Consider the following 12,544-nt stretch of genomic DNA (forward strand, 5'->3'; position numbering starts at 1 on the left):
TTGAAACTTATTAAACAGATTTACTAAATCTATAGTTGCTTATTAGCTATGTTTTCCCCAAGTCTCAACTGAACTTACTCAAGTAAGAATCACCCAGCCAATACACAAAATTGTGAGAAATTTTTAAAATGTTGCTTTAAAGCTGGGCTTGGTGGCTCACGCCTGTAATCCCAGCACTTTGGGATGATGAAGCGGGTGGATCACTTGAGGTCAGGAGTTCAAGACCAGTCTGGCCAACATGGTGAAACCCCATCTCTACTAAAAATACAAGAAATTAGTTGGGCACAGTGGCATGCACCTGTAATCCCAGTTACTCTGGAGGCTGAGGCGGGAGAATAGCTTGAACCCAGGAGGCAGAAGTTGCAGTGAGCCAAGATGGCACCACTGCACTCCAGCCTAGGTGACAGAGCGAGACTCAGTCTCAAAAAAAATATATTGCTTTAAGCCATTACATTTTGAAGTAACTCATTATACAGTCAAATTGTCTGAGGTACATGCAGTCCATGTTGCCAGCAAAAAAAAAATTAAATACATTTTTAAAAATTAGTGCTTTAGGGATTAATGCCATTCTTTGTGTAAAAAAAAGAGAGACTTGATTTCCCAAGTCTCTTCCTGTCTTTTTATATATAGTACAATAAAATAATGTTATAAATCTTATTGAAGTTACAGATTCAGTGAGCAAATTTTATTCCATCTCCTACTGTCTTCATTTCATCCCAGAACAAGATTCAAATATAGGTCATTTGGGGCCTCTAAAATAACCTCAGTAAAATCAGGTATAATTTTTCATAACATTTCTTCTTACAGATCACAATTTTGCACAACCATCATAATTTTTCTTCTTACAGATACCACTTTTCTGACAATAGTGATTTGGAGAGCACTTTATAGGCAGATTGGAACCAAAGACCATAGGTATTTACCACCTCTGTCAGCAAACTCAAAATAGCAAAGCACTTAAATTTGGGGCCCTCTGATATGAAGATGTTTAGTAACATAATTTCCTTTTTTTCCTAATTGAAAGTTTAAAAAACTCTAAATTTCAATGAACATATACATATGAGACACTGAATTTTTATATATTTTTGACATTAATGGCTTATAAAGTGTACTTAGAGACAATTTCCCCTATATGTTTCTCTCTAGTGTTACCTTGATTTTTTTTTCTTTAAAAAAACTTCAGGTAACACATTAAATACATTATTTGTTATTATGACATTATTGTGAAATGCTGTAGTTTTTATTAAGTCTTTTAGTACACTAGCTATTGGATAACTTCCTGGAAAGGAAGTTAACATGTTATCAATTCCTAATTACACTTGATTTCTGAGCTTACTAAATATGTATCCTCCTTGTGTGGTATCCCAAAACTACTAGCCAGTCATATGACTTGAGATCCAAAGCTGTATGCATGAGAGAGGATTTGGGGAGACATTTGGGGGAGAATGTCTCCTGAGTGCAGAGTGAGGCAACCTCACAACAAATTAGAATTCTGTTTCCTCCCAGGAGGTCTCCTTGGCTGTAGAGTGGGAAAGATGTACTCCCTAAAAAACCAATACCTCCCTCCGAAGTAATTCATGTTTATACACTGCCAAACACTGCAAAGGAACACTTGAGCTCTAAATTAAAAACAAACAAACAAAAAATTCTTCTCTAGCAAATAAAGCCACATCACTTTAATAACTAGCCTCTAAGTTCACATACTAAAGACAAAACATATCAGAAATTCAACTTATAACAAGACGTTACATCAGCAAAGGAGGACTGCTTTATCCACAGGAAGCTGTACACCAAGTTACAGAACAAAAACATGTCCTCTTGGATTTTGCATCAATTTGCCTATATATAGCCTGCTTCCCATGTTCTATGGCCCCCTACCCACCAGGGGCTCTGCCCAGAGGTACCAGGTTAGGGCTGTGCTATTCTTCCCCTCCCCCGACCAACTACCAAACATCAGCTTTGAACCTACTGGCCTCAGAACAACTTGTCAAGTGCAAAAATGCCCTACATTCTACATACCTTTTATAAGTACTTAGATATGATTTACTTTTAAGTTTCTCATTTTCATAAACTGCTTCAGGGTTCAATCCTGTTATTATCACATTCAGAAATTAATCAGAGTTCTGTTAAAACATCTGTTTTAAATAGGAAGTTCAAGAAACTTCCTCTCTTGATTTGGACTTGTATTCGTCTTTTGGATTCAGATCAGCTAATTAAAAATACTTCCGATAATAGGTTCTGTCATTTGCTCTAGGAAACTTTTGAACCAGATAATACAAACTCCCTTGGGAGTTCTCAACCACCTAATAGTTTATTTGCTTCCTTCCAGCAGGTTTCCCACTCTGCCATCAGCCCAAATTATCCCCTTACCTCCCCAGGATGCAGAAGTCACCAATAATCACAGTCATAACTGATAAATTCTTTTTTGGCAAGCTAATTTCTTATCTCCAGCATAGATTGCTGTTTTACAGATACAAGCAAATTTGAATTAGTTCCCATATGTAACATTAACTATAAATAAAAACTAAGTAATGGAAAAATAGGAAAGTATCTGAGCAAAGCATGCAGAGGTTCTCCTTTTTTTTTCTTTTTTTTTTTTTTTTACCAAAAACACCTTTATTCTCGTCTTCAAAGAAGAAGCTCTTTTCTTCTTTTTCCAGGATAATCATGATTAACTTACAAAAATGGGTATACACCTTCAAAGCACTTCCCTTTAACAGGAAACTTAGCTTTATGGGATTTAAACATTAGAAGGTGGGGGAAAAAAATTCCATTTTCTTGTCATTAAAAGACAAAACAGAATCTAGCGTAAGTCAAGGAAACTCATTCACACTTCAGGTCCTTCTCCTCCAGGAACCAGCATTGTTATATTATTTCCATTTAGCAAAATCTGGTCTACTTTAGTAATCCTTCTTCCTTATGGTGTGATTTCAAACTCAGTGACATCTTCCAGTACCATATTGACAAAGTCATCAAATCCTAGAAGAGTACCAACAATTTCCTTATCACTCCTCATCACAATGTGAATTCTTGATCCTATACATTTGTCCACAAGCTCTAATGGCAGCAGCTGTGATGGGTTGGTAGTAGCGTTAGCCGCTGTGGCTACGCCAGAATTGGGTTCTACTCTTTTAAACACAGATGGTAAATACCTAGGTTGTTCTAAGTCTATGGCTAGTCACAGAATAGCATGCAAAATAACATTATGTGTGAAAACTGAGGTCACTGCACTTTTTAAATGAGGACAATATTCAAAATATTATTATAAGAACTTTTTCACATAGTTTCTATATAAATATCCTAGTAGCTCAAAATCATTTAGCAGTATTATTTTGACCCAATGAGTATGAGTGTTTCAATCTATGTATGCATGTACACTTTACTCACTTGAAGTAGTTTCATCATATGAAATAATTAATAATGTACTAGGAGGAACTGAAGAACTGATTTTTGGTCCTGGTCTTATCATTAATAAGATGGTTAGACATCTGTATGCCTCAGGGCTTTTTTTAAAAGGGTTTGTTGCTGTTTGCCTTCTTTAGTAATAGATAATTATCCTCTTGATCTCTAAGATCTACTTCAGTTCTAACCAGTTCTGTGATTTTGCATATATGTAGCATTAGCAGAAGTAGAGAGGCCAAAAGTACTTTTACCGGATAAGTAATTAACCATTAGATCTTAGGAAAAGCATTGTAGCAGGATCTTGTAAGGTCCTTGCTAAACAATAGTGAAGCATATTATATTATGGCTCTAAGGGAGAATGCCAGAATCATAAAAAATTATAGCTCCGTGCTAAATCATAGGCCAAGGTAGGGTGATATGCCAAAGGTTACACAACCTTTTGGTGGTAGAAAAGAGTATGGCTCCAGTCTCATGGTTTTCAGTTCTCTCAGGTATCGAGTCCATTTCTCAGCAGCCCTTCTTCTCTGGATATTCACCCTGATATCTATCCTAAATCTAAATCCTGCTTTTTGGTGGTGTTTGGTCCTTTAAAATGAGAGCCCCTTATCCTATTTTGAGGGTCCTTCATGAACTTGAGGAGCATGAGACAAACCCCTGAAACCTCCTCGTTCTTGAAGTGCCTTTGTGTTCCACTGGGGGAGTCGGAAAGGGTGAGGAAAGGGCCATTTATAACTCATGCATGTACTGTGTGTTTATACTTCACGGAAAGCTCTCAGGCCCCTTTCTTCACAGGCATGGTGGCTTCTGAGGTGAGAACTCCCCAGTCCAGGACTCCTGGCTGTTTTGCATCCATCACCTGCTGTTGTGCCTTTGGAGGGAAATAGAAGTAACTTTCACCACCCAAAAATGACAGTACCTGGACTTCTGTAATTCTGCCACCTCATTACCTGCATGTTCTCACACAGGACTTGTTAACTGCTTCCATGTCATTCTCACTGGTTTGTGTTGCAAAGAGAGGAATCAGAAATAGCTCTTGCTTGCCCAACTTTCTGCCATTTTTCAGCTGCTAGTTTTGTTTATCTACAGTGAGTGCCAAGCTTTCTACAGCAGTGGACAGGCCTTTAAACCTCAGGATAGATTCTGAAATAATTGTTTATCTTCCTAGAAGAGGTAATGTTCATAAAATAGGCTTTGAACAGAGAAGGACACATCTGCCAAAAAAAAAAAAAATAGGAGAAAGGGCAATTCAGGGAGAAGGAACAAATTGAGCAAGTCAAGGAAGGGTGGCATGGCCTGATAGTCAAGCAATTATTTAAGCCTGGAGTGTGGGGGTCTTGCCAAGGGAAGGGAAAGGTGCTCAGAAGAATGGAGAAGTAGAGCCCAGTCACAGAGTGCCTCAAGTACATAGCATTGTATTCTGTGAGTAATGAGGAACTTTTGGGGGGTTTTCAAATAGAGATGATTATGATATGATATGATATGATTTGATATGATATGATATATGATATGATATGATATGATATGATCAACTTGCACTTTGGAAAACTGCAAGAATGAAAAATGAATCCTAGAGTTTTGAGACTGGAGATTACAAGACCAATTAGGAGAGTATCAGAGTAACCCAGATGAAAAGTACTTAAAACCCTCAATTTAGGCCATGGTAGGGGAAATGGAGAGGAGGAATCAGCTGCTAGAGATGTTAGTGAATAAGCAGGGCTTGCTGAATGAGGGCAGAAGGAGAAGGAGAAGCATAGATGGCTACCAGGTTTCTAGCTTGAGAGACTGAATGGGTCAGGATATCCCTGTTGAGATGGAGAATAGTAAGAGAAGGAGAAGATTTGGAGGAATACAGGGCAGTATTGAAAATGGTTTTTAGACAAGCTGATTTGGAAATACACACTATAAAGATGGATACACAGTTGGTGATAGAAGTTTGGGAGTCATCAGCATCTGGGTGTAGATGAAATAACCAGAGCCAGCTTGTAGAGCAAGAACATGGCTTTTGATAGAGATGTGGGAGACATCAATCCTTATTGTGTATATATAAAATAAGGAGCCAACAAGGGAAACTGAAGCAGAGCAAAGAGGTGAAAGAAGCAGCAAAGCAAATTAGATATCTTGGTCATTGAGGGAAAAGAGCACCGCCTAACTCTGCCCTTGCCCTTACTAGAGACCAGAGGTTTGTTTTCTGGAAAAACTGACCTAAGAAGTTCTGGACCCAGACACAAGAATGGGCAGCAGACTGATTGCAGGGGAGTAAAAAGTTTATACCTTGAGCTGTGAGATTCTCATCTTACCTCCCCTAACCTGTTCCCATAATTCAGATAGTCTGCCCCAGAAAGGTTACTGGAGGACTTTTCCCTTTAAAAACTATTAGAAGATGTAAAGAGAAAGAGAGAGAGAGTGAGAGAGTGAGAGAGAGAGAGGATAGATGATTAGATAGATAGATAGATAGATAGATAGATAGATAGATAGATAGATATATTAGATGATAGATGAGACAGATGATAGGCAGATCGATAGATCAATAGATAAAAGAAGTCAAATATAAGCAATCAGGGAAACAGATAACTCAACATAGGCAAAAGGGCAACAACTGTGCAGCAGGCCTAGAAAACAACCAGTCCAGACTGAATATGGAAGCAGAAGGCTGAATAGGAAGGCTTCCAGGGAAAAATATGAAACTGCTGTGTTTAAGTGTTTGGAAAAATTACTGATAGGTGTTTGGCAAGTCTAATGGAGCATTTGAAAAAATATATATATACATACATGGAAAACCAAGCAGATGAAAAATTAAAACAATTATTCTTTTGAAGGGGGAAATGTGGTAAGAGGAAGGGAGCAAAATCATAGTATACTACTTGGCTCAGCAGATAGTAATATTTATTTTTATTTATTTATTTTGAGACAGGGTCTTACTTTGTCACCCAAGTTGGAGTGCAGTGGCACTATCTCTCACTGCAACCTCTGCCTCTCAAGCTCAAGCAATCCTCCCACCTAGGCTTCCCGAGTAGCTGAGATTAAAGGGACGCACCGCCACGCCTAGGCTAACTTTTTGTATTTTTGAGGCTGCAGTCTAAGTTTTGCCATGTCATCCAGGCTGGTCTGAAACTCCTGAGCTCAAGTTCTTCAGCTGCCTCAGCCTCCCAGAGTGCTGGGATTACAGGCGTGAGCTACTGTGATATATTTAAATTTAAATTTGCACTGCAAAACACATAAATATATAAATGTTGGCTGCTGATTTATCAAAAAGTTGAGGATGTAATCAAATTGGGAAAATGAGAAAAAGGAAAGAGAAGGGATAAGTGAGAAGGTTAAACATTCAACCATCAAAACAATAATGTGAAAACAAAAGAGATCTAAAATCTAGAAATAAAAAGTAACTGTATAGGCACCTTAGTTAGAAATATGGAGATAAATGCCAGAAGAAACAGCTAAGAATTGGAAGTGATTTTCTCCGGGGGACAAAACTGAGGGCTCAGGGAAGTGGTAAGGAACATCTGTTTTCATTGTCTTTTAGCTCTGGCTTATATTTGAACTATGTATATGAATTTTTTTATTAAAAATAAAAAGTGATTAATGATAAATGAGAAGTGCGAGACTGGAGGCAGGAAGTGTTGAGTGTTCTCTCAATAGCTCACCTGGGCATGGAAGGAGACTGGGCAGTAGCTATAGAGGACTGCAGAGATGAAGGAGGAATTTTGCTAAAATGAGAGAGGTCAGAGGATAGCAAGTGAAAACGAGAAGTGGAAAGACCAGAGAACAAAGAAATAACCAACGATGAGACCCTAAAGGAGACAGAAAGGAAACATTATCTAGGTTGGGGAAATTTTGGAATCATATCTTCCTATTTCCTGGGAAATCCTCTCTATGCCCATCTCCTCATTACTCGTTCTCTCTCTGTGCCTCCAGCCTCCAGTATAAATGTGCTCTTCATATCTATAACCCTGTGTTTTTCCCAACAAGGAAAGTTTCACCCTTTCCCCAGTATTCGGAATCTGGGGAATGTGAAATTTAAATATTTTTACATTTCATATTCTTAAACTTGTTTTCATGTCTCCGAAATTATACTCTTCCCACACTACACATGAAAGCTATTTTTCACTTCTTTCTTGAAGACATTTGAGTAAGAGCTCTGGGTACACCCTTAATGAATACCCTAAAATCTCTAGAGAGAGCTCGATTGCCGCCCATCAACCAGTCCTCACTGGAAATACAATTGAAACACCAGTAGAAACTGAATAACTTAAGCAGATGACCTAGATATATAGCTCACATGTAAAAAAAATAATAAACACTCTTGGGGCTATGTCCCATATCGAAACATTTCTGGAATCATGCATGTAAGGTGGACACCACCATAGTGTGCTGAAATAGTCAGCACCTTACAATTATTCTCAGGCAGTGAAGACCAGGGTCTCCTCTGTAGCTGTGTAGATTGTGTCCTGCACATCCCTAGAGGGTACCAACGCACTGAAGTCTGTGGAAATGACCCACCCTTCCCACCCCCAAGTTACCCACCATCCCAAGATTTCAGGGTGGGGCCTGAGCAACAGCTGTACACATCAGCCACAGTGAGACCCCTTTTACTTTACTATGCAGTATGTTTCAGGACAGAGAAAATATTGCAAACTTTTAATCCCATTCACCCCTACAAAAGCACATTAAATTGCATCTTAAAAGTACTGTCTTCACAAATGGAAGTTGGATTTGTAATACATTTAGTCCTCCACCTCCTATCCCCAGTGGATTTTATTTCTAATGTGTGGCTTAAAGCAAAGCTATCCAATAAATATAGAGTGGGCTCTAAAATTACAAAGAAAAACTGTCATGGTGGTTGTTCTTTATCATTTCTGAAAAGCAAATCTGTGTTGTTCTGCCAAGTTTTTTTAGCAGTTGTACTTTGTGGGTGGCTCTATTCCAATATCTAGATGTATAAACATCCTGTACATGCACTGTTAAGCCTTCAGAGCACTCTCCTGTAGATGGTATGGACTTCCTGGAAGAAACACCATAAGCATGATGTGAGAAGGTAAAAGCAAAAACAGCAGCAAGTGGCAATAAGATTATGATAAAAGTCACTGAAGAATGGCAGGTGGAGTCAAAAGGAATGTGGTGTTTGGTTCTTCTGACACCCTCATTTGCTCAAATACAATATGTTATGGTACAGTAACACTAAATACTTCACAAATGTCAGGTACACATTAGTAAAAACAGTGAATGTCTTCATTTTTGAAAGGGTTGAATGTTCACTTTATGAAAGAGGGAAAATCTTTAAAAAAAATGTAAGTCAGTATTCCAAATGGCAATCTCTCTTGTTCAAATTTATCCAAAATCATAAAGCGTTCTTTCTCAGTCTCTCTCTCTCTCCTTTGATCTTGAAATCCCATTACTATGGCAGGTCTTTAACATGGCTCCTCAATTTTCTTTTTTTTCCTATTTTATTTTTTGAGACAGAGTCTTGCTCTGTCACCCAGGCTAGAGTGCAGTGGCATGATCTTGGCTCACTGCAACCTCTGCCTCCCAGGATCAAGCGATTCTCCTGTCTCAGCCTCTTGAGTAGCTGGGATTACAGGCACCCACCACCACACTTGGCTAATTTTTGTATTTTTAGTAGAGATGGGGTTTTGCCATGTTGGCCAGACTGGTCTCGAATTCCTGGCCTCAAGTGATCCACCCCCCTCAGCCTCCCAAAGTGCTGGGATTACAGGCATGAGCCACCATGCCTGGCTACTCAACATTTTGTAATACAATGTTGAGAACTGATGAGCAGTAGGCAACAGCGATCTGATTAAAGTGAATGTGAATACTATGAGGCATCTACATCTACCACCACTATACACAATTCAAGCCCAAGTTCTGCAAGCGATAGAAAATCTGCTGTGGAAAGGAACTCAGAGAAGAGCTTCATTATCATGACACATGTTGAAACATGAGATAAAAATCTAATCATACGTCTTTTTTTTTATAAAGAATTATGCTTTTTCCCAAATATCAAGAACAGGTGCTATCCATATAATTTTGGAACACTCACATACAAAAATGGAAAACTAAAAATCTGTGACATTTTGCTATTGTATTTTTGTGAAGTTCACTCAGTTGGCTCAAAAATGTCAGCAAAGGTGTAGCCTACATGAGATCTTGTGTGCTAAGCTGTGGGTTACTAGCCTTGAACTCATTTGTGGTTATGTGGCTATGAAGCACAAAGCCCACCTTAACATCGTTAATCTACAAATACACCTGGCATTTTGCATTCACACTCTGCTTCATGCTTATTAAAACATGCCTAAAAATGAAAGAAAATGATTCAAACAAGAGTAAAACTGAGAGAAATAATCCACTTCTCCACACCACACACATACACATACACACCCAAATCATGAACTGGTTTTACACTTGCAAGTCTATACTTAATTGAGAAAAATATTTGAATTCAATTAAGATATGTATGATGTCATTTTTTCCCTTGGCATTAATGTATCAGAATTTACTTTCTGCTAGTTTCTATCCATCACAATCACTTTTGAGCTATAAAAGGTCATTTGGCAGCTCTTTTAAAACTATTCCACAATTTAAATCAATTGTACACTTGAATAGAGCACGAGTCTGACATTAATGACTTTAAAATTATTGCCTAAGAAATTGTGGGAATCTTATGGAGGGGCTAAAACTTCTACAGTACACACACACACACAAATAAGTAAAACTCTGTTCTTAGGATTCCATATTTCATTTCCATTTTATTACACATTCATATTATTTCCTGAAATCATCTTAGAACCTTTTGTTTTTGCAAAATTTTAGAGGTCCAGGCCCTGTGATAGCTATGTGATGTTTTTTCCAGCACATAAAGCAAATTCATGATGTGAAAGAGGCAAATGACAATTGTTAAAGTATGTCTTATTTCATAATAGAATTTTTTTAATAAAAAATTATTGTGGGACAAGGTACATTAAATTTGACTTGCAATTAGGAAATATGGGAGCCAGCCTTGAAGAGCATGTGGCTGAGTCCCCACATCTAACTGATGAGGAAACAGGCTCAGATGGGTCTACTGATGGGTCCACTTGCTAGAAGCAAAACTGGAACTAGAAACCACGCCCTGGCTTCTAGGCAGCAGGCAATAGTTTTACTAATTTTGTTCCCCAACATCAAAACAAATGCACAAAATAGGAAAGACACATGATTATTAGTCGGTTATTTTATAAACACAATATTTAAAACTTAAATTAGTACATGTAAAGAACTGGCACAAACAGATGAAGGTTCACTTTCACGGCAGCAGTAGCATCTGCACAACATACCCCCTCAGCCACTGCCCTCAGCCCTTCCCCCCTCCGAGAGAGGTGGTGCTGCTGGCTGCAGATTTCTTCAGCTCTATTTTCATAGACTGAGTCTCAGCTCGAGGCTCGAATTTGGTCAGATTTCCTGCTCCTGGGGCTGCCACTACTGGCTTTCCTGCTTTCATACCTTTTGACATAGGAATGCGGGTAGGTGTAGGCCGCTGGGATGACCCGTCTTGTCCTGACTGTAAGAGAGAAAATACGTAGATACAAGGGAGATGTTGGTGAGTTTCCTCTGGATATGCCATCAATCTGAACATTAGTGGGACTCTTGCCACACAGGAACACCCACAGATGACCCTTCCCCAGATAAAATAATTATGAGAAACTTGGAGTTGGTCTCTAATCCACTCTGATTATCTCCCCTTCCCTTCTCTTAAAACAACTTTGCTTGAAACTTCCTTCTCTTCTGAAACACTAACTCACCTCCTCTGCCCTTACTGAAGATGGCCTTAACTCCAGTTTCACAGAGGAAATATAGACCACCAGGCAAAAACTCAGGCAACTTTACTCCTACTGTTCCCTAAATTACCTCTACACTCCCTCCTTTCTTCCATTTCAGATGAAGCCACTCTTTTTTCACCTCCTAAAGACCTCAAAATCTTCACATGTTATTGTCGCTGCTGACCACATCCTCCTTTTTAAAGTGCTCCTAACACCGTCTTGCTGTGATTTCTTAGGACAGTCTCATCAGTTCACCTCTCATATCTGACGACTCCTTTTCAATCTCTTGCTGGCTCCTTGTTATCTACTCTGCCTGCCTTCTAAATATGTCACCATGTTCCATTCTCAGCCTCCTTTTAATGTTTAACATTCACTCTGAGAATTGCCTTAGTTATTACCTCATGTGTTCAAACCCTGGGACCCCTAGGCTTCAATGCCCTCTAGAAATGCAGATCCTTATTCCCAACTACTCACTGGACATTTCTGATGTTCCCCAGACATCTCAAATATAACATGCTCCAAACATTACTTATCCTCTCTCCTAAACAGCTAGTCCCCCTAAAGTTTCTCATCTTATTCTCCCAGACAGCCAAATCATAAACCCAAGAGCCATACTCTCTACTCAATTTGTCATGAAATAGTTTTGATCATCTTCACTATATCTCTGTCCTCATTTTCACTACCTTAGTTCAAGCCTGCTTCATCAGTAAGATAGAGAATTGCAACAGCATCCCTGTCCCTCCAAGTTATCCTTTAGACTGTTTTCCACACACATCTTTCTAAAACATAAACAATATGCTTTTCTCATGATCATTACCCTTTCAGTGGTTCCCTAATATCAATTTCATAATAAGACAGGTATATGCCTCCTTTCAATATCCAACCCCAGTTTGCTTCCCTATTTTCTGCCCTTGCATTTTTTGCCCCATGCACAACTGGTAGCAGCACAATGGGATGCTCACCATTCCCCAAGCATGCCAGGCTGCTTCCCACTGTCGTGCCTTTGCACATGCTGTTCTGTCTACCTACTCCTTCCCTTTTCCTTCTTGAAAATCCCTCTTTAACTGTGAAACCTCCACTTCTGTGAAGCCTTCTCGGTTGACTCCTGTGTACATATCTCTATCATAGAACCACTAAGTAGGTTCCAAACCTGTCTATTCCACTAAGTCAAGAACTTCTACAGTCCTCTTGGCATCCCAGCACCTAGCCCATGCCTAAAGTATAGTTGACACTCAACAAATGTTGACTGAATAAATGTACAAATGAACTACCCTCACTGTTCAAATTCTAAGAGGAGTATTCCAAACCTTTTGTTGTCCTTGATTTTATGAGACCTGATATACTTAAGATAGGTG

At 38.9% G+C, this 12,544-nt stretch overlaps 1 protein-coding gene and 1 pseudogene across 3 annotated transcripts in view; both read right to left on the reverse strand.

Moving 5' to 3' along the window:
* The window catches only part of FILIP1 (filamin A interacting protein 1), a 198,118-nt gene that overhangs the window by 6,563 nt on the left and 179,011 nt on the right, over nucleotides 1-12,544 (reverse strand). Inside the window, exon 6 of one of the 3 annotated variants that reach the window (XM_010372232.2) lies at nucleotides 10,873-10,930. In XM_010372232.2, coding sequence (XP_010370534.1) covers nucleotides 10,873-10,930 — 58 coding nt within the window. Of the gene's footprint in view, nucleotides 1-10,116; nucleotides 10,931-12,544 lie in introns of those variants that run through there. The other 2 variants (XM_010372231.2, XM_010372230.2) reach the window with 2 other exon arrangements.
* LOC104669296 lies at nucleotides 1,926-4,139 on the reverse strand (annotated as a pseudogene).

The sequence above is a fragment of the Rhinopithecus roxellana genome, chromosome 4 (genome assembly GCF_007565055.1).
Source record: "Rhinopithecus roxellana isolate Shanxi Qingling chromosome 4, ASM756505v1, whole genome shotgun sequence".
Taxonomy (NCBI): Eukaryota; Metazoa; Chordata; class Mammalia; order Primates; family Cercopithecidae; genus Rhinopithecus; species Rhinopithecus roxellana.